The following is a 20,606-nucleotide window of genomic DNA, read 5'->3' as shown; positions in this document are numbered from 1 at the left end:
TGCTGACAAACCATTACCTACTTAAACATCTCATGTTTCTGGAGAAATATCAGTCAAATATTCAGTCTCATTATAGCGCTGTTTTGAGTCTATGCTAACTCCTAAAACACCTGGTTTTAAAATAGAAATACAGGCTTCCAAATGCCTCCTTATGTTATCTAATTATCTACTTTATCTCTGTTCTTTAGTAATGAGCAGGTCTGTGGAGGTTTTTTTTTCTTTTTGATGATAAGAACTGTTATAGCTGTGGCTCTGCAAATTCCAACAATGACCTGAAAAACATGACCTGAACGACACTATGAAGTGTCCAGTTTCAGTCTCATCACACTGTGTGATCCTTCCTCATAAAAGCAGTCATATCACTCACTTTTTTCTTTTTACATTGTAGTAATATTTGCCATTGAAGAGTGGCATGTTGTGAAACTGCATAGATCGCATTAAGGCACGAGTATGTACAAGCATGGATTTGTAAGAAGATATACAAAAAAGACTTTAAGTACCTGTGAACCTCTTCTTCCCACTCAGGTCAAACTCGTTTGAAGGGCCTTTGTTGACGGGTCTGATGTGCACCTTTGGCATCGTGATCTCTGTGGTGGTGGTGGTGGTGGTGGTAGTAGTGGTGGTGGTGGTTGGTGGCGGGGTGGTCTGGACAACAAACTCATCTAGCAAAAGCACATGTGTCAGTGAGGTTTTGATCCAAATAGATTTATGTTATTTATATCCTAGTTTAATAATCTGCTGCTGTGTTTCATTAATCCTTTGTAAGAGTTGCCATGATCTGTGTAATGAGAATGTCAGATTTAATTAATTGAGGGCAGATGTGTGACCCAACACCCAAAGCTGTACTTTTGCTACCCATATTTTCCATGTGGGAAGTAGAGAAGGGGGATGGGGGGTGGTGGGGGGCTTGGGGGAGAGAGACTTGAAGACAACAACTGTTTCAAAAGTCTCCAAAGCAAACCAATGTGGCGGGATTCAGTGGGCTTCTTCTTCTTTCATCACATATTTTTTTCCTGCGCTGCACCAGTGGACCTTAGCATTACATCATGGTCCACACACATGCAACCAGCTATGAGGCACGGCAGGGAAATGCTAAGAAAATACTGCAACACTTACTGTGACCTTTGTAGCAAACCTAAGAATAAAAGCAAATGTCACATGCAACTGATTCCTTTAGATCTCAAAATTTACTGTAATAAAATAAGAAAGTGCAACTGCTAACAGCAACCAACCTCTGCAGCTCGAGCTTGAGTTCAGCTATTACATTACAAAAGAATGTTAAAACATTGAATTCAATGCAAGTGCATTGCATTCTCTTCAGCAAGTCAGTTTACATGCAGTGTGTATCCAGGAAGAAAAGTGATTAAATACAGCGTGTAATGGAAAATATCCTAAATCCAAGCAATGAACCGTGACCAAAACAAGCAAAATGAGAAACAAAGAAGGACACAGCAAGGAAAAGGGAAGAGATGGGAATAGCCTGCAAACAGATGCACTGACAAACAAACAGACAATAAACAAACAGTGCAGCGTAACAGACAACAAACAGTGAGCATACAGTGCAGTTTAGTTGGTCCCAGCCCAGTGGCGCTATGATGGTCCGAAGCCAAACTCAGCCAATACCTTTCTTAAGAACTAAAGCATCAGGCACCCTGGTCATTGTAAGCATGAAGTCCATTTCCATTCCTGAGGAGTCCTCTGTCAGAGAAGTAGAACAAGCTATAGCATCAATATCACATGACTGCAGACACATTTCGAAGTGCATTTTATTTTAGCTTATAATGTAAGACAAATACGTATTATTATTATTGCTGTAACATTGTATCTGCAAATTTGATCGTCTAGTATAGTGTTGTTGGTATAGCTTGAATATTTTCAAATTACTCTGTATGCATCTATATAATTTACTTTTTTGTGTTTATGCATTTGTCTAAGTCTGTTTCTTTGATTTTGTTTGTGTAATAACATTAATGCAATGCACAACTGATGGTTTCATAGTGTGTTTAAACCAGCAGGACTCTGGCTATAGTTAGCCTCCAGATGTCCATGTGGTTTCTGTAGTCTCACATATAGACACTCACAGGCACTTATACATCCAGACACACAAACTGACCCGATCACACGTTTATATACACATTTAAAGGGTTATAGTGGGATCTGTGGCTGCAAACGGGAAGCACTGTTGGCCTTGGGCTAGATGGTCATGACAAATAATACAACTGAGAGATTTAGTGAAGTCATAGTTTTTTATGTGAACATTCTGGCTCTGAACTTGACTTCAGCTCTGTGGAAAAGCTATTAAGTAAACAATAGTGTACGTAGGTGAACTGGAGTATATTCTACTATTCCTGCTGTACATATTTCTGTTTTGATGAGCATTTTATGACAATGTCTGCAGCATATGAATTTTCAGTTAAAAACATACCTTCTGGATAGCAGTCCAAGATTCCATCTGAGTCCAGAATGGGATAACCATATTCATCTGTTTTGGAAAAGGTCCCAGGTGGACAGGTTGGGTATGGAAATCCAGTGGTAAACTCCTCTGTGGTCCAGTCAGTGGTGGTGGGTTCAGGTGTGGTAGTAGGAGCCATGGTGGTAGTAGTGGTGGTGGTGGTGGTGGAGGTCCTGGGGCGAGGCCGATCCAATCCAAGTACACGTTTCCCTCCAACCATGAGGACCTTGTCTTTTGGATTGATCACAGGTTGACTATCTCTCCCATGGCCAAACAGCGCAATACCGTCCTGGCTTACCAGAGGACTACCCATGTGATCTGGCGATGTGTGATTGGGTAGAAATGAAGCTGAATATTAATGCCTGTGTCTTCAATACAAACCAGATTTGCACTAAAATGCATAAAGGTGCAAAATACCAGAGTTTCTTTTGTAACGCAAAAAAAAAAGATTAAGCTTGTGATAACTGTGAAATATTAAAAAAATAGCAGGTGTGAAAGAATGCTTTTCTACAGCTGTTTTGTTTTTAACCTGCATCCAGACAGCTGACAATGGTCAAAGTTTCTAAAGCACTTTCAGCTGATATTTCATTAAGCAGTCAAGTCCACAACAATACAGCTCTTGTAGTTCTGCCTCTGCAATAGTAATACCAATAAATAAACAAACAAATAAATAATAATCTGACAGATGCATCTCTGACTGTAGACCTCAACATTGGTACGCCTGCCTGATTAAAAGTGTTTTTGACATAGTTACATGCCAAATAATTTATGATCCGTTAAGTACTCTTCTTTATTTGGATACTCCTATAACCCTATACTCTATTGCTTATAACTGTTGTCTCTTGTGGCTTTATATTTAAAATTACAGAGAAAAACTCTAAAATACAAAATCAACTTTGGATGAACTTCAGACATTATGTTTGCTTCATTTGTCATGTCATACTGTACATGACAGGCCTCATCTGGTTATGAAACTTCTTGTCAGTCAGTTGAGCTGATAAAATAGGGGGCTGTGTATAAAACTGGCTATAATTCCTGAAATCTGCGCCAAAACATCCTGTTTTGCTCCTAAGGTGTAATGTAGACTGATCAACAGATGTTCACTAATGATTCTGAGACTGATCCAGCAGAATGGTCACTAAAAATGGAAACCATGAAGCTTTTGGCTGCAAACTCTAGTTCAGTACATAAAGATTTTATGATTTTATTATTGCAAAATATTTATGAAGCCCAAAGGATTAAACCTGGAAGACTGTAATGCAATCGCATCTTGATTGTCTGATTTAAAATTCACTGTGGCAGTGTACAGAGGCAAACATACAAAAGTTGTGTCTGTATCTAGCCAATAATGGACTCACTGCACTTTTTAAATACATTGTCCAAGCTGTAGATGTTAAGATAAAAATGGCTGAAGTATTTCACCAAAAATAGTGCGTCCATCCTCTCCGAGGACCACTCTTTTGGGTTTGCCCTGGGAGTCCTGGAGAACTCTTCCATCCCCGTTCATAAGTATCCCCTGCTCCAAATCTACCACCTAAAGAAAGAAACATGTTTGCAAAATTGATGGAGCCTCATGTGAGGAGTACGCTTCATCCTGACTGTGATGCTTAGGAAAGTCATAGTCCTATTCAAAACGGGTTCTCATAAACATAGACATACAGTAAACAGTTTAAGTGGGAACATCTGACTTGTGGAATTTTGAAGACTTTTTAAAGAGGTGAATAACTTTCCACATTTGTTACTTTGAAAGACAGCTTTTTGAACAATTAGCTCTGTTACTTTTTTTTCTGAGAGTAAAACTAATATCAGCCGAAGTACAAAGTACAAAGGTGACGAATTCTAACCACAGACACAGCTTATGTTACATCTCATCTCACTTCTGAACAACAAACATATTGTACTTTCATTGTTCAGTCCCAGAACATTTTGCGTAAATGGGTGGGTAAACTCCTCGAGTCTAACCACCACTCTGTTTCCAGTTTTTAGTCTAAATTAATAGCTTTATTTTTTATTTTTAACAAAAATATAGTCCCAGTCAAAAGAAAAATGGCAAAAAAAATCATATTTTGCATGGTTGGATCTTAACAAGGTTTCAAGTAGAGCTTCAAGATGCAACAAGAAGAAATGGGAGTGAGACAAAACATTTTTTTAAAGCATGCAATTTATTGAAAACAATAAACTAAAACTGACACATTTTCTGTCAGGTAGGGTCTCTCGGAGCGCATCCTCACTGCTGAGGTGGGATGTCTTCAAAGGCCTTGTCTTCTTGAACGCCACAGAACTGATCATTTGAACTTTGCAAGAGAGCACCAAACATAGGACATTGAAAGGTCAAAGAAAGTTTTAACCTCTGATGAGAAAAAATGTAACCTTGATGGTCCTGTTGGTTTCCAACATTACTGGCACAACAAGCAGATCCCACCTGAGATGTTTTCTATACGCCACAGTGGAGGGGGTGCCATAATGGTCTGGGGTGCTTTTTCCTTCAGTGGAACAACAGAGCTTCAGAAGGTGCAGGGGCGTCAAACAGCTGCTGACTATGTCCAGATGTTGCAGAGAGCACTCCTCATGACTGAGGGCCCTCGTCTGTGTGGTAATGACTGGGTTTTTCAACAGGACAACGCTACAGTACACAATGCCCGCAGGACAAGGGAATTCTTCCAGGAGAATTCACTCTTTTGGACCATCCTGCATGTCCCCCTGATCTAAATCCAATTAAGAACCTTTAGGGATGGATGGCAAGGGAAGTTTACAAAAAAGGACAACCGTTCCAGACAGTAGATGCCTTTCGTGCATCCGTCTTTACCACTTTGAGAAATGTTCCCACTCACCTCATGGAAACCCTTGCATCAAGCATGCTGCAACAAATTTTTGAAGTGATCAACAATAACGGTGGAGCTACTCATTCCTGAGTTCATGTATGGAACTTGGATTTCTGTTTTGGGGGGGGGGGGGTTATGTGTTTTGTGGAGGTGTGGTCTTAAACTTTTGATCAGCTCTAAAACAGTTGGTTTCATTTTAATTTTATTGTTCTCAATAAATTGCACGCACAAAAAATGTTTAGTCTCACTCCCATTTCTTCTTGTTGCAGGTCAGAGCTCTACTTGGAATCTTGTTAAGATCAAACCATGCAAAATGTGATTTTTTGCCATTTTTCAAGTGATCTTAAACTTTTGATCGGGCCACAGGGAAGTTGCAGAATGGCCTCTGGTGGACAAACAAGTCAAGACTCATTACTAAGGCTATTGATGACTAATCGATTAAATGTTTGAAAGTCGCTGCCCTTGCTAGTCAGCACCAGAAATACTAGTCGGTTGCATGCAATATTCTTATTTTATTAATTTCGGTAATGGCAGTTACTGGCTGAAAGAATTTACAGCACTAACTGATGGCTACACCCCACCCTCCCACTCTCTCCATAAACAGAAGTTGTTAATGATTGACATTGAGAGCGTGGCCTAAAGGTCCATCAGGCTAGAATGAAATGTTTGGAGCGGGAGAGTGAGGTGCAACGCACAGGTCCTGAACCTGGTGAGACGCAGGAGGAGCCCGGCCAGGAGGCACCCCACAGAGCCCAGTCCCTCCATGCACTGGACTCTTCCAATCCAAGCAGTGTAGTTCCACAACAGCGGATTAAGTGGCCCCCAGCCAGCAGCCGGAGCGAGTGGCAGAAGTTTGATGAGGATGTCTCCAACATCATACAAGCTGTGGCCAAAAGAGATGCTGACAGCAGGCTTAAAACAATGACCACCATCATAGTCAGCTACGCCTCAGAAAGGTTCGGCCTGATCGAGAAGTGTAACAACAAGACCCCTTACACCATGAACCGCAGGGCCATGAAGATTCATCAACTGCGCCAGGAGCTCAGGAGCCTTAAGAAGCAGTTCAAGAACGCTGATGCGGAGGAGAAGCAAGCTTTAGAGGAACTGCATAACATCTTGCGGAAGAAGTTGATTACCCTCCGTAGAGCAGAATGGCACAGAAGGCGAGGAAGAGAGAGAGCCAGGAAACGTGCAGCTTTTATTGCTGATCCCTTTCGCTTTTCCAAACAATTGCTTGGGGTTAAGCGAAGTGGGCAGTTGGAGTGCTCAGCAGAGGAGGTGAATAACTTCCTTCATGAGACAATGAGTGACCCATTGAGGGAACAAGACTTGGGACCAAACAAAGCTCTCATCAACCCTGCCCCACCATCAGCAGAGTTCAAGTTGACGGAGCCAAGTTTGAAGGAGGTGTGTGAGGTCATCAAAGCAGCCCGCTCAGCATCCTCCCCAGGTCCCAGTGGCGTACCCTACCTTGTCTATAAGCGCTGCCCAGAGCTGCTTCGCCACCTGTGGAAGATCTTAAAGGTGATATGGCGGAGAGGGAGAGTTGCTGATCAGTGGAGGTGCGCAGAGGGAGTCTGGATTCCCAAAGAGGAGGATTCGAAAAACATAAACCAGTTTCGGAGCATCTCGCTATTGAGCGTGGAGGGGAAGGTGTTTTTTAGCGTTGTCTCCCGGAGATTGACTGAGTTTCTCCTTAGAAACAATTACATTGATCCATCAGTTCAGAAGGGGGGGATCCCAGGAGTTCCTGGTTGCCTAGAGCACACTGGTGTAGTTACACACCTTATAAGAGAAGCCCATGAGAACAGAGGCGACCTAGCTGTATTGTGGCTGGACCTGACTAATGCGTATGGGTCGATCCCACACAAACTGGTTGAGCATGCTTTACACCTCCACCATGTTCCCAGCAAGATCAAGGACCTGATCCTGGACTATTACGCCAATTTCAGGCTTAGGGTCACTTCTAGGGCAGTTACTTCAGACTGGCACCGACTCGGGAAAGGTATAATAACAGGCTGTACCATCTCAGTTACGCTCTTTGCCCTGGCAATGAACATGGTGGTAAAGGCTGCGGAGGTGGAGTGCAGAGGGCCGTTAACAAGGTCAGGTGTTCGTCAGCCCCCTATCAGAGCCTATATGGATGACCTCACCATTACAACATCATCAGTTCCCGGGTGTAGGTGGATCTTGCAAGGTCTTGAGAGACTCATCTCATGGGCAAGGATGAGTTTTAAACCTTCCAAGTCAAGATCGATGGTACTGAAGAAGGGCAAGGTGACGGACAAGTTCCGGTTCTCAATTTCAGGAACCATTATTCCATCCATAACGGAACAACCAGTTAAGAGCTTGGGGAAACTCTTTGACTCCAGCCTGAAAGACTCTACTGCTATTCAGAAGGCAAATGAGGAGCTGGGAGCGTGGCTTATTAAGGTGGATAAGTCCGGCCTGCCTGGAAGATTTAAAGCCTGGATCTACCAGCATTCAATCCTGCCCCGAATCCTGTGGCCCTTGCTTGTCTATACAGTTCCAATAACTACTGTGGAATCCCTTGAAAGGAAGATCAGTGGCTTTCTTCGTAAGTGGCTGGGACTTCCCCGCAGTCTCACCAGCGCTGCCTTGTATGGGACAAGCAACAGCGTGCAGTTACCCTTCAGTGGTCTCACAGAAGAGTTCAAGGTGGCTCGCACACGAGAAGCCCTACAGTACAGAGATTCTAAAGACTGCAAGGTGGCATTAGCAGGTATTGAGGTAAGGACAGGAAGAAAGTGGAAGGCTGAGAAGGCAGTTGAGGTGGCGGAGTCACGCCTAAGGCAGAAAACACTGATGGGGGTCTTAGCAACAGGGGGAGCAGGCTTGGGGTATGTCCCAAAGGCCCAGGTCAGCAGGGCACAGGGAAAGGAGAGACGCCAGCTACTCCAGGAAGAGGTCCGAGCAGGTGTGGAGGAAGAGCGAGTAAGTAGAGCTGTAGGCCTTAAGCGGCAGGGAGCATGGACAAGGTGGGAGAGCACCTTGCAGCGCAAGGTCACCTGGGCAAACATCATGCAGGCAGACTTCCACCGGATCCGATTCCTAGTGCAGGCAGTATACGACACTCTGCCAAGCCCAGCAAACCTCCATCTGTGGGGAAAGAGCGAGACACCTGCCTGTCCCCTGTGCTCTGGAAGAGGGACCCTAGAACACCTCCTTAGCAGCTGCCCAAGGGCCCTGGCCGATGGTCGGTATCGTTGGCGGCACGACCAGGTGCTCAGAGTAGTTGCTGAAAAGATTGCCTCAGCAATCAGCACCAGCAAGCATCATCATGCTCCGAGGAAGGCAATCTCTTTTATTAAGGCTGGAGAGAAACCCCAGGTGCGCCCACATTTGACAACTGGCCTCCTCAACACAGCCTCTGATTGGCAGCTACAGGCTGACCTGGGTAAACAACTAAAGTTCCCTCAGAACATTGCAAAAACATCACTCCGGCCAGACATGATAATTATTTCTGAGGCCTCAAAACAGCTGATCATGCTGGAACTCACAGTGCCCTGGGAAGAGCGGATTGAGGAGGCCAATGAAAGGAAACGAGGAAAGTACCAGGAACTAGTGCAGGAGTGCAGGGGAAGGGGCTGGAAGACTTTCTATGAGCCGTAGATCTCCTATATTTTGATGTAAAAAAATAAATATAACCAACCAATGTGTAACCACAGGCTGCACCAACATGTGGATGCTCCCACTTAAGAAACCAGAGCTTCTGCTACCAGCAGCACTAACATTAGTCATACTAATCTGACACTGTGTGCATGTGCTACCCAATATAAAGTGCTGAACATTTCAACAGTACTTATTGTATAACATTATTTGATTAGCAAGGAACGTAATAGTTGTCTATTTAAAGTATGCTCAGTTTCAAATGTTATCTGAGGCCTTTTTTGTGTCTTTTAGACTAGTTGACTAGTCTGATTTTTTTCCCTCCATCAAATGGCTATCAAATTAGCCTCTAGGAACATCACTACTTAAAACCTTCATAGGTAAAATGTGTTTCTTCTTAACTCTTTACTTTTTACATTTTTATTTGTTGACTGTTATAAATTAAGCTTTTGTGTAAGTTTAATAAGGAGGATTTGTATTCACTCAGTTGTCTGGTTTCCCCAAGTGTTTGGCTGCTATTCTATTCATTACATGCTGACTTCATTGCTGTAGTCCAATCAACTTTCATCCTGCCTCCTTCAAACCAATCAGCCTCCATTCTTAATACCATGATCATCTTTCATTCTACCTTGCAGACTCAGAGTCTAATCACCAAATAGCATAAGTGAATTCTGTATATCAATAAATTATGTTCAGTTCCTTCTGATGATCTGTCCTGGTCTCTAAACTGTAACAATAAGTATCATATTGGACATACTTCAGCTCAAAGAGTCAGGAACAGGTAAAACTAAGGTTAGTGTATTAAATATAGTTACCCATTTTGTTCCATCTGGTCCAGTGATAAACCTTTGACCAGTGGCCTTGCTGGCTCCGTGAGAGGAAGAGGACTCTTTATCATCTGTTGCTGTCAGATTGGGTCGTCCATTTTTACCTGACAGGTACAGAACATAAGCAGAGGCATGATGTTATAAAATTATTTAAAACATTTGTGAGTTAAACTGACGTCAAAAACTTCACATAATTGCATATAGGAATTAACGTTACCATTTCCATTGCTAGGTTTGATTCCTCTGCCATTATTTTGTTTCCCTCTGATGGAATAGCGAGGCCTACTCCCATTGTTCCTAAAGCTATCTCGAGATGAAGATGAGGATGATGAGGTTAATGTAGAGTGGGAGTTGCCTCCAATCAATCCCCCTGTCCTTGTCACCGTAGTGTCACTGCTAATGTCACTCTCTGAGGTCAGTACTGGTTGGGGTAAATTTGAGGAAGAAGCTGAATCAGATGATGATGAGGTAGAGTCAGATGTTGAAGAGCCCAGTCTAGAGTTTTGTGCTGGTTGTACTCTTAGGGGAAGCCTAGACCCACCAAACTGCCTGTTTGGTAAGAGAGGAGAGCGTACCCTTCCATTCACCCCTACACCAGGTCGACGATTAGTTAGAGGGACTCCAGAGGAAGTGCCAGGTCTGGTCCTGGATGAACTTTCTCCTGTATCCACACTTGCATTGTCTTCTGCATTTTTATCAGACTCTGCTGGCTTCTCTTGAGCTTCTATAGGATCGGCAACTTTATCATTTTCCCCATTCTTCTCACTGAGATAATCCTCATTGCTATGTTTGTCATTTGTAAGTTCTCTATGGCTTGGCTCACCAGAGTCTCTGTGCCCACTTAAGGAGTGATGATGATGATCAGGACTTGAAGAGATGGATGGTGAAGAGGAAGATGATGAAGATGAGGTAGCTGGGTTTCTAGTGCCGCCAGAGCCTACATTTTGATTGATCAGTGATGGCTTAACCGAACTGGCTCCAAAACCATTCTTTAGTGAGTCACGAGTAGAAGAAGCACTTGGATCTTCACTGGTTTCCTGTACTGAGGGCACTCCAGCAGCACCTGTAGCCCCTGAGACCCTGGTAGTTGTCCCCCTCAAAACCGGTCTGCCAGCCCCAACAGAAGATGACATCCTGGTCAAAGGAACTCTACTATCCTGTCTTGGAGATGCTATCCTTGCACTTGAAATGACTTTTCCTGGGTAACGACTAGCTAGCCATGGGTATCTTTCAGCAAATGAAGGCCTGACTCTGGTACCTGCGGAAACTGGGGGTTTTTCTTTAGTTCCTTCATCTTTTTCCTTGTCCTTCTTCATTGGCTTCTCTGTCGGTTGTGTTCTAGTAGTTAAAGCAGAGTCCTCAACTTTAGTTAATTCTCTTTCTGTGTTTTTGTAGTTAGTGTCATCATTTCCTTCCACATTTGATGTGTCTCCCTCAGATGATGTGTGAGAACTCTGTGAGTTGTGTGTGTCATGTGATCTTGCAGAACTGTGAGATTCTCTTTGTGAAGTTCTTTGAGATAATCCTGATGTATTTGCAGTGGAAGGGTGGTTCGCATTTCTTTGTGAAGTGGATGGATTTGTCACTTGCAAAGATGTCGAGCCATGAGACCTAGATTCTAAAGTAGAACGTGACTTGTCAGAATTATGGGACTCCAAGACATCTTCACCATTGGAAGTCCCTCCTGATTTTGACTTTGATGTTGATGGATTGAGAGTGCTTGACTTTTCGTGGTTTTGAGTGTTTTCCGGTAAAGTGGCCTGTGACGTTGCTGAACTATGTATGCTTGAAGTTACTTGACTCTGAGTTCTTCTTGGAGAACTCGACTGTGAGATGACAGCAGGTTTGTAACCATTCAACATTCGGGTAGAATTCCCTCTTAACAAGCTCCCAGGGTATCTTCGGCCTAAACCATATCTAGAACCAAAACCAGTGCCACTGGCGCGTCCTGCTGAAGTGGAACCTCTACCTACAGGTGTAACGTGTGTCTGCTGTGAACTGTTCACTTTTGCAAGTGATGTGGAGGGTTTTGCATGTGTTATGCTGGACTTTTCAAAGGTGTTTTTCGACTCTGGATATGTGAGAGCTACATAGTCCTTTCTGCTTGCTGCAGATTCTTGTGAGGGAGAGGACAGTGAGGTCGTAGAAGGGGATGATGAGGAAGATGAGGAGGAATCCAAAGAGGTAGAAGAAGAAGTGGAGGTGGGGGAATTAGAATTAGAAGAAGAAGATGATGAAGCAGAAGAGGATGATGATGATGATGAAGCAGAAGAAGAAGAAGATGATGCGGAAGATGAGGATGAAGATGAATCAGTGGATGCATCCTTGGATCCTGCTTTTTGATGGACCCTAATCTTAAATGGCCTTCTTCTTGGTGGATTAAGTCGATTAAATGCAGGTTTAGTTGGAGAAGGTGTTAAAACTTTGAGGGAGGGGGTTTTAGTAGTCAGAGGCTCTTCATCATATTCATCTTCATCCTCAGTTTCAGGGGAAACATCATTATCTTTAGGCTCTGGTACAAATTCCATTGTTGTAGTCTCTTCTACTGGAGGTGGTGTTGTGGGTACTTTGTTTTCCTTTTCCTCTTCCTCTTCCTGTTCCTCATCATTCTTAGCCCTTCTTCTGTTAGAGCCTCTGTTTCCTGCTCTCCTGATTGACCCCCTGACGGAAGAGAAGATGCTGTGATAGGAGCGTGTCTGGGAAAGTGGACGAAAACGCCTGTTGACAGGTGCAGCAGGGAGTGGCTGCTTTTGTATGGTTGGTATTTCTGGCACTTCTGTTGACTGGATGTCATCATGGTCGGTATCTTGTTTGGAAGGCGTGTGGCCAGTCCTGCGGCTGTCCTTGCTTTTTGAAAATGCTGAGGCAGCACTGCTGCCTGCTAGGAGACAAAAAATAACAATGACAATGAAAATTTAGAATGTGCAAGTCTCAAGCTCAAATGCACACATATGCCTAATAGCTCAATCACAACAGGAGGAAAAAGGACAGCAACGTCCTTGCAACTAGGAACTAGGCGGTACATCTTTTTTTGCTTTCAGCAAATGATTGCATGAAATTGCAAGATACCCAGAGGTCAACCATATTCAACTGCCTAGTGGAAGGCAACCTGTTACCCAAAAAGCACAATCTGACTTGGACCAGTTGGAAGACAGATTGGCAAATGTTTGGAAATAACTGCTGAAAACTGGTTGCATTCTGGTTATATCCCTATAACAAAAGCCTGGTTATCAAGTGCCTACAAAATTTTAATTTAAATCAGTTAAATTGAGAGTCCTGCAGCAACTATATTACTATTTGTGGAAATTTTTTGGTATTTATGTTTTAAATCTATAAGGTTCTGGCTGGACTATGGCCATAAGTAGTTATGTAAATTTCTGATTATTGTGAAATTCTGTGTATTCAGACAGCAACAGATTTGCAACAGATGGCAAAAGGGTAGACAAGGTTGTTTTGAAGACAGCAACTGACTGTAAGTGGTCACAGACCTGGTCCCCATCTTTGAAGCAACAACTCCAAAGTTGCTGTGCCACATGTGGCATAGTCTCCAAGGACTGTTTTCCCCAGTGACTATATAATTACATTATCAAATATGCTTACTTCCTGGCATGGCGACACTGAAGGTCTTGCTCTGTGGTCCTTGTCCCTTCCTATTGGTGGCCTTAATGGTGAAAATATAACGGTCTCCAGGTGTGAGGTTATCTATGGTGGCTGTCGTGGTGCTTCCATGGTACTTCACGCTTTTTGTTTCAAAAGGCTTCATGGCAGGGACATAAGTCAAGATGAACTCTGTTTGAAAGAGAAGTTTGGAAAGGTAGTGAGATCATTCAAGAGAAAATACTGATGCTATTTCAACATGTCTGGAAAGCATTAGCTGGCTTTCTTTATTTGTTCCAACAGTGACAGTAAACTCACAGCAAAGATTAGCCCTGTGACATCAGCATGCTGCACTTTGTTTTGTAGGACACATCCATAAACAATGCAAATATTGTCACTGGGTGAAAGATCCGTGGCCAACATAGAACACCAACGTAGGTGGAGTAATCATGGCACGAAAATGAATAATTGTTATGTTTTGCCATCATGATAATAACAATAGTTTCATTATAATGGTCTGACCTTTTATTCTCCCATTGGGCTCTTCAGGTGGATCCCATGTTGCTACAACAGCAGTCCCTTTTCCTCTTAATGGCTTGACCTCAAAGTTCTCAGGTGGCCCAGATGGTGCTTGTGAAAGTGAAGAGTAAAAGTGAATGGAAAGACAGGATGGAAAACAAGTAGCATAGGCAACAGAAAGTATAAAGGGTGAGGAAATTGCTGCTTAAAGCATGTAAAAACAGTAAGGATATTTGTGCCAGAAGGCTACAACTGAGGAAAATATTGCTGCCATACACTGTCAGATCGTGCCCCCTGAGATTGTGTATGACGGAGACCTAAACTGTGAGCCAGGCAGTAAATGTTGACATTCCAATGAACTGCAGCTCAGGAGCTGAAACGTGGTATAAAAGCTTCAATAATGGGAGCGCAGCAGCCAAACCTAGGCTGATATATCAAAAAGGAATAATAGGCAGCGAATGTGAAGAGATGTGGTATGAGGAAAGAAGCTTAAAAGGGTTGTGCAAGAATGAATTGCCTTTTGTATTTAAAAAAAAAAAAAAAAAATCATTTCTGTTTTCATTTTATTAAAAAAAAGTCAGTGGTTTTGGCTCTTTATAACCCTTCACTTCTTTCACACAGTTACAGACTCCTACTGCATCATACACTATGAGATATCATGTAAGTAATTCTCAGCAAACAGAGTCAACACATACCTGACTCTGGAGTCCTCTGAAAGACTGAGTCGCTCCACTTGCTGTGATTTTCTTCCTGAGAGATTCTGACAGAGAACTCATACATGCTGTCAGCAGACAGGGTGTCTATCAAAATTCTCCTTTGCGTGCTCTCCTTGTACTCCCAGCGTGCTGACTCACCCTTCTCCCTGTACCTAACTGTGTATGATCTGAGTTAAGAATAAAAAGAAAATGAAGAAAATGCCTTATTCCATTGAGAAAGATTAGACTTCAGTTTTATTTTTTCTCTACTTGTCATCATTTTTCTTTTTTTCCCCCCTTGTTAACTGACACTTTAACAGGGCCCACCTGGATGCCCCAGGGGCAACTTTCTCCATCTCGACAGCAGGGTCAACCCACGAAATGAGAACTGATTTAGGAGACATGACCCTGACACTGATGTCCTGGGCCTCATGTTCAGGTGGAGCTAGACAACACACAAAGAGATAAAAACCCAAATGTCTGGATCCAAACGAATATTAAAGTCACTGGATATACATCATCCCCTGACTTCTTCTAAACTTTGGCAAGGTAGTTTTGCAGAATTTTTGCAGATTTTCTATATCTACTATGAAAAAAAGACATACAGAATGATTCTCTATAAACCTGCAGGTACCTGGTGTGGTTGTTTTGGTTGTGACTGGTCTGTTGGCAGGTTTGCTCTGACCCTGGGCCTTCTGTGCCTGCAGTGACACCACATGAACGGACTCAGACGCTATGAATAAAAAAGGGATACCAGGCACGGCCAGGGTTTACACTCTGGAAACTAAAGATAGTACAAAAAATGTATCCTCTTAGCTAAATTATTTTCAATAGGAAACAAACAAATAAATAAGAAACTAGGACAAATCCAAATGCCTTCTAGATGTTGTTAACCTTTTTATTGCTGGTTTATTTCAGTAATCTTTGCCACAGGAAATTATTGTGTGCCACCTAAAGTCACAGTCAAAGATACATACATACAGTAATCATGGGCATGAATTTCATAGCAATTTAGGGCTTTTAATCATTTATTTGAACTGTTCTTTTTCCAGGGTAGAATGACTCAAAAGCATCTATTACATACTTTAAAAACAAGCAGTAAGTGCACAACTTTAATTGGATTTTGGATTTTCTCTAATCCACACAGGATTAAAAGTTTATGTACAGGCTCCAATATGTAGATTTCCACAAGTTGGGAAGGTCTCTTGGAACCATTTCTTAACAACTGCAAACACCTAGATCATCAGTTTCCATCACCATGGAGACAGAAACCGCTTCTCCAATGGACTGAGAGGGTCATAACCAAGAAAGAAACCCCTTCTCCAAAACTGACACCTTCAGGCTCGAATAAAATTTGCAGCTGCCCACACGTATAAGCCAAAATGCCTCCTGCAGAAAGGTTTTATAGTCACATTAGATAAAGATTGAGCTATTTGGTCACAATAACAAGAGCTCTTAAACCTAAACACTGTACAAAATGTCAAGCATGGTGGTGGTAGTATCATGGTCTGCAGCTGTTTTGCTGCCAGTGGTGCTGGTGCACTACACAAAGTGAATGAAATAATGAGGAAAATTTGTAAATTACACTCTGTGCTATGAAACCAATCTATTTAATTAAACTCTATCAACTCTCCTAACAGGCGTGATCAAATCTCCAGCCAGAATAATGCCACAAGCTTGTTGATGGCTACCAAAAATGTCCGGTCAAGGTGCAACTTGCTAAGTGGCATTTAACCAAATATTAGTTGTGTGTATGTATGTATTTGAGCCTGCATCTGTAATTTTGGCACTGTGTGGCTTAGAGAAAATCCAAAATCAATTCAAGTTTCTCTACCCAATGCTTGTTTTTTTAAGAGGTCTGGTTTAAAATCATTCTACCCTTGGAAAAAGAAAAGTTCAAGGAAATTAAAAGTCCAAAATGAGCATGAAATTCATGACTATGTAAACGTTTGACCACAACGTATCTTCCAATACTATAAGGACATGTTGACATTTCTTACTCAGCATCATATTTGACTAAAACCTAAAGCTTTGCTCATTTCATCATTTCATTTAGTGATCAGTAGTATAAAATATTGGCCCTCTTACTTAGTTTGCGTGCGAGTCGGTTTCTCTGATCAGACTGAGGCTTGGCGTAGTGTTGGCGTCTCCTTTCCAGCAGAGGAACTCCTGCCAAAACTCTCTCGGGCTGCCTGGGACCAGAGGAAGACTGAGGTGCCCTCCTGTGTGTTCTGACATTAGGCGACAGCTGAGCCTTCCTGTCCATCCTGGTTGCCCGTTTTACGGAGGAGTGATTTCGGGGCACCACTGTTTGTGAAGATCTTACTGGACCTGCTGATGGATATAATAAATTTAAAATTCAGACTGCACTGTTCATTTTAACTTTAAAATCCCAATGTACATAATCTGGTTTTTGTGCTCAGTTTGCCTTTGGGGCCTTTTTGAAACTATCCTCCATGGAAAATGTTTCCACATAACTTTTCCACTCAAGACACATCCGCTTATTGATAAACACATAATTACTTGTCACACTCATCCAACACCGCCTGTCAGCCTGGCCAGTTGTCACAGAAGGGAAATGCTGAAGAACTGCATCATGTACCCTGTCATCTGCTATAACTTCTGGTGCTCTGCTTCCCGCTTCAATCCAAACCATCTTGGACAACATCTCAGACACTGACTCAGACAGTCAGACAATCCCTCTCATCTGGCTGCAGTGCTTAGCGATAGCATTTCCAATACAAAAACAAAAAACATCTGCCCCTCCCTCTTTTTTGTTCTTCCATTCTCTCCATCTGTTCCTCCCTTTTCTGTTTACCATAATCACTTTCAGATGGAAAAGGTCCACTCTGTTTCCCATCAGGACAGCTGCGTGCACAGCTGGGGGAGTACTGATAAGTCAGCTGATGTAAAAAGGTGAACATGATGCATTTCAAAAAGGTTTAATCAATACTTTAATGTAAGACTTTATTTTCTATTAAACATGTAGAGTGAGCCAAATTAGATTATAGGTGTCTACATGAGGCCACCATATCTAAAAGTGACTTAAAAAGAAGGAGTTTTGTAGTTAGGGGACAAAGAAGATGTGATGAGGAAACACAATGTATAGAAGACCATGAAGAAAATACATGTGTTTGGGGTTTTTTCTGGTTCAACTTGGATCAACTTGGATCACTCTGTTTATTACTTAATGTCTGTATCTCCTGTCTGTACTGCCAGCACAGCTGAATGAATGTCTTCCCTTTGGATTCAGACAGTACTGGCTATTTGTTTAATAATGCCCTAACCCCATTCTGAATCCTTCTCTTGCTTTTCCTGTCAGCTTTGCGTGTTTTCACACATTTCCAGTAAGTGAACTGTGAAATCAGAATAAGAATTTGTGTCATGTGTGATTCAAATCACAGATTTAATGTGGACAAATGTTGTGTTGGTCTTTCCCACTACACTTTTCAGTTTAACAAGGCTTTAAAAAAAACTGTAAACAAATAAAAGCATACAAAAATGTGAACAAGAGAGTTTTCATAACAGTATATACATCCTGTTAAAAATGAAGTACATCCCATGATTCAGCAGCTATACTATACAGGGGAGTTCCTGGTCCATTCAGTGAATGCAAGGGGACCAAATCCTGTGGCTGCAAAACAAGCTCAAATCATCACCTCCACCCCCGTGATTTGACAGTTTGCATGAGGTGGTTGTACAGATATGCTTTAGACTAGTGGTGCTATGTATTGTGGTCAAACATCTCCACTTTGGTGTGGTTTGTTCAAAGTACATTGCTACAGAAGTCTTGTGGTTTGTTCAGATGCAACAGCTTTCTCCTGGCAACCTTCCAAACAAGTCATACATGTTCAGTGTTTTTGTTCTGTAGAGTCTAAGATGTAGCTCTTGGGTTTTTTGCATTTTCTCCGACCTTGGGGTTAATTGGCTGGGATGTCCATTCCTGCAAAGACTGGCAGCTGTCTTGAATGATATCCACTTGTGAATAATCTTTCTCGCTGCAGAATGATGGATTTCAAATTGTCTGGAAATGGCCTTATAATCGACAGCCACAACTGGTTGTTTAATATCATGGGCGATGCCTGAACTCTCCAGACTATCAAGCTGCCAATATTTCTGTTCTTATGCTCTGCTTTCTGTGCTCACGCTTACAGTGCTCACACTTGCCGATGATCAATTAATCAAGTGCCTTCGATTTGCAGCACATTGCTGCTGCCTACCCTATAATTGAAGTGAAAGCAGTAAGGGTATGCATAGTTTTACAACACACAATTAGCTATTTTTAACAGGTCTATTGGTTTAAGTGCTAACAAAAATTGTGTTCTTCTACCTATACCTGCACTAATCCTATAAGCGTAAAATACCCCAAAAATAATACTTTAAAGTGTCTCATTCATAGCTTTTGTATTTTTTGTAAACATTGTTCACCATATGGCAACTAGCCATGACCCTTTGACAATTAATTTTCATCCCAAGCACTTTCCATTTGTTTCTTCTGATACCAAGAGTAGCTTAAAACAGAAATATCCCCATTTGGTTTTAATCAGTCTTCCCTTTTTTCTGTCTGGAAAACTGTCACAATACATAATTTGGCCCAGGTCACAATGCCACGAACCACTAAACCACTGACTTGACAGTGCTGGTAATGCCAGATCCCTTATGTCTTTTCCTGGAAGCTCAGTGGACCGAGGTGCTATGAGGCTTGCCTGCTGACAGACAGGCATATCGTAGCAAAAACAGAGCGAGGCACACCTCAGTGTTCAGACTGAGGTCCCCAAGAATGTCTCCGTTATGTCCTTGGACGCTCCTCAAAAACTTTGACGTTTTGCAACCTTAAAAAAAGAAGTCTAAATGTTGCAAACAAATTGGTCTCATACTTACTCACTTTACCCACAGTTTAATTTATACAAACAATTCCCAGTCAATGGCAAAGTGTTCCTTCCAGCAGAGCTAATCAGTTTAGACTGTAGTGAAAATATACAGTGCTAATGCCAATGTTGTCGCCATAGTTTATGTATTAGCATACCAGACTGCTAAGTCATTGTGTACCTTAGATGACTTATAAATTAGATGAGCAAATTAGTATCATCCCAAAAGACGCATATCAAATTGCAGTTGTAAATTACCAGAAATTGCCTGGCAGCACTTTAACATTTGATAAGCGCCTGTGACTGATTAATAGTCATGTTCTAATCATGCTATTGTTATTTGTTTTCATTACTGAAGCTCAATAAATGTTAACATGCTGATTTTTTTTTTTTTTTTTTATACAATTGAACTGTTTCATCAAACAAAGAGGAACATTCAGTTTGCACACATGCGATCTCATTACAGTTATTTTCATATATAAAGTAAATTTAAAGCATTAAAAAAAACTTCAGGATGGTATACACTGCCATTATATAACAATGTCAGTGTGCAGGAAGTGTGCTAGCTCTAGTGCTATGCTTGGTAAATGGCATGGAACGAGTTATCAATTATCATTAATAATTAGATTATTAGATTATTAATAAGCTCTCAGCTGATAGTAAATGAAGATTTATAACATTAGCTACTTCTCCTTTTGGCTCTTACTTTTCATTTGGCTTTGTTCTGCCTTTCCAGGCGTCTCCATTCCCAAAAGTAAATCAACAAATATGATTATTCATGTTCCTGGAGCAGCTCTGCCTCAAACACATAAAACTGAAACTCCAGACTAGCATTGCGGTTACCACTGCTGCCTTGCAACAAGAAGGCCCTGGGTTTCCTTTCTGCTTCCCATCCTTTCAATAGGGAATTTTAAAGAGTTTCTCCACGTTCCCTGCCACGATTAAGTGGTTTAGAGAGACTAAACTGTCCACTGGAACAGTATGATGCATGTCTACGTTTGATTAGACCAATGAGCATTTACATGACATAAGCTCAAATATCACATTGGGCTGCACACAAAAAAAGTACAGCACTATGCAAAAGTCTTGAGCCACCACTAATTTTTTTATACTTTGGAAATGGAAAATAGTGACAGCATACAGAGATTCAGCGAAACGTGCAAATATGCACATGCATGCACAATACATGTAAAGTT

General features: G+C 41.9%; 1 protein-coding gene across 7 annotated transcripts in view; it reads right to left on the bottom strand.

Annotated features, from left to right (window-relative positions):
- fndc1 (fibronectin type III domain containing 1) overlaps positions 1-20,606 on the bottom strand; it is a 43,295-nt gene that overhangs the window by 13,635 nt on the left and 9,054 nt on the right. For 3 of the 7 annotated variants that reach the window (XM_026142269.1, XM_026142271.1, XM_026142272.1), the window contains 12 exons: positions 16,631-16,876; positions 15,177-15,275; positions 14,870-14,987; positions 14,543-14,730; positions 13,851-13,958; positions 13,332-13,520; positions 9,949-12,612; positions 9,720-9,835; positions 3,875-3,986; positions 2,426-2,770; positions 1,624-1,698; positions 501-662 (listed from right to left, as the gene is read on the bottom strand). In XM_026142269.1, coding sequence (XP_025998054.1) covers positions 501-662; positions 1,624-1,698; positions 2,426-2,770; positions 3,875-3,986; positions 9,720-9,835; positions 9,949-12,612; positions 13,332-13,520; positions 13,851-13,958; positions 14,543-14,730; positions 14,870-14,987; positions 15,177-15,275; positions 16,631-16,876 — 4,422 coding nt within the window. Of the gene's footprint in view, positions 1-500; positions 663-1,623; positions 1,699-2,425; positions 2,771-3,874; positions 3,987-9,719; positions 9,836-9,948; positions 12,613-13,331; positions 13,521-13,850; positions 13,959-14,542; positions 14,731-14,869; positions 14,988-15,176; positions 15,276-16,630; positions 16,877-20,606 lie in introns of those variants that run through there. The other 4 variants (XM_026142270.1, XM_026142273.1, XM_026142276.1 and 1 more) reach the window with 3 other exon arrangements.

The sequence above is a fragment of the Astatotilapia calliptera genome, chromosome 15 (genome assembly GCF_900246225.1).
Source record: "Astatotilapia calliptera chromosome 15, fAstCal1.2, whole genome shotgun sequence".
In the NCBI taxonomy this organism is placed as follows: Eukaryota; Metazoa; Chordata; class Actinopteri; order Cichliformes; family Cichlidae; genus Astatotilapia; species Astatotilapia calliptera.
The sequence above is the reverse complement of the archived record's forward strand: the minus strand, read 5'-3'. Positions and strand labels throughout refer to the sequence as shown.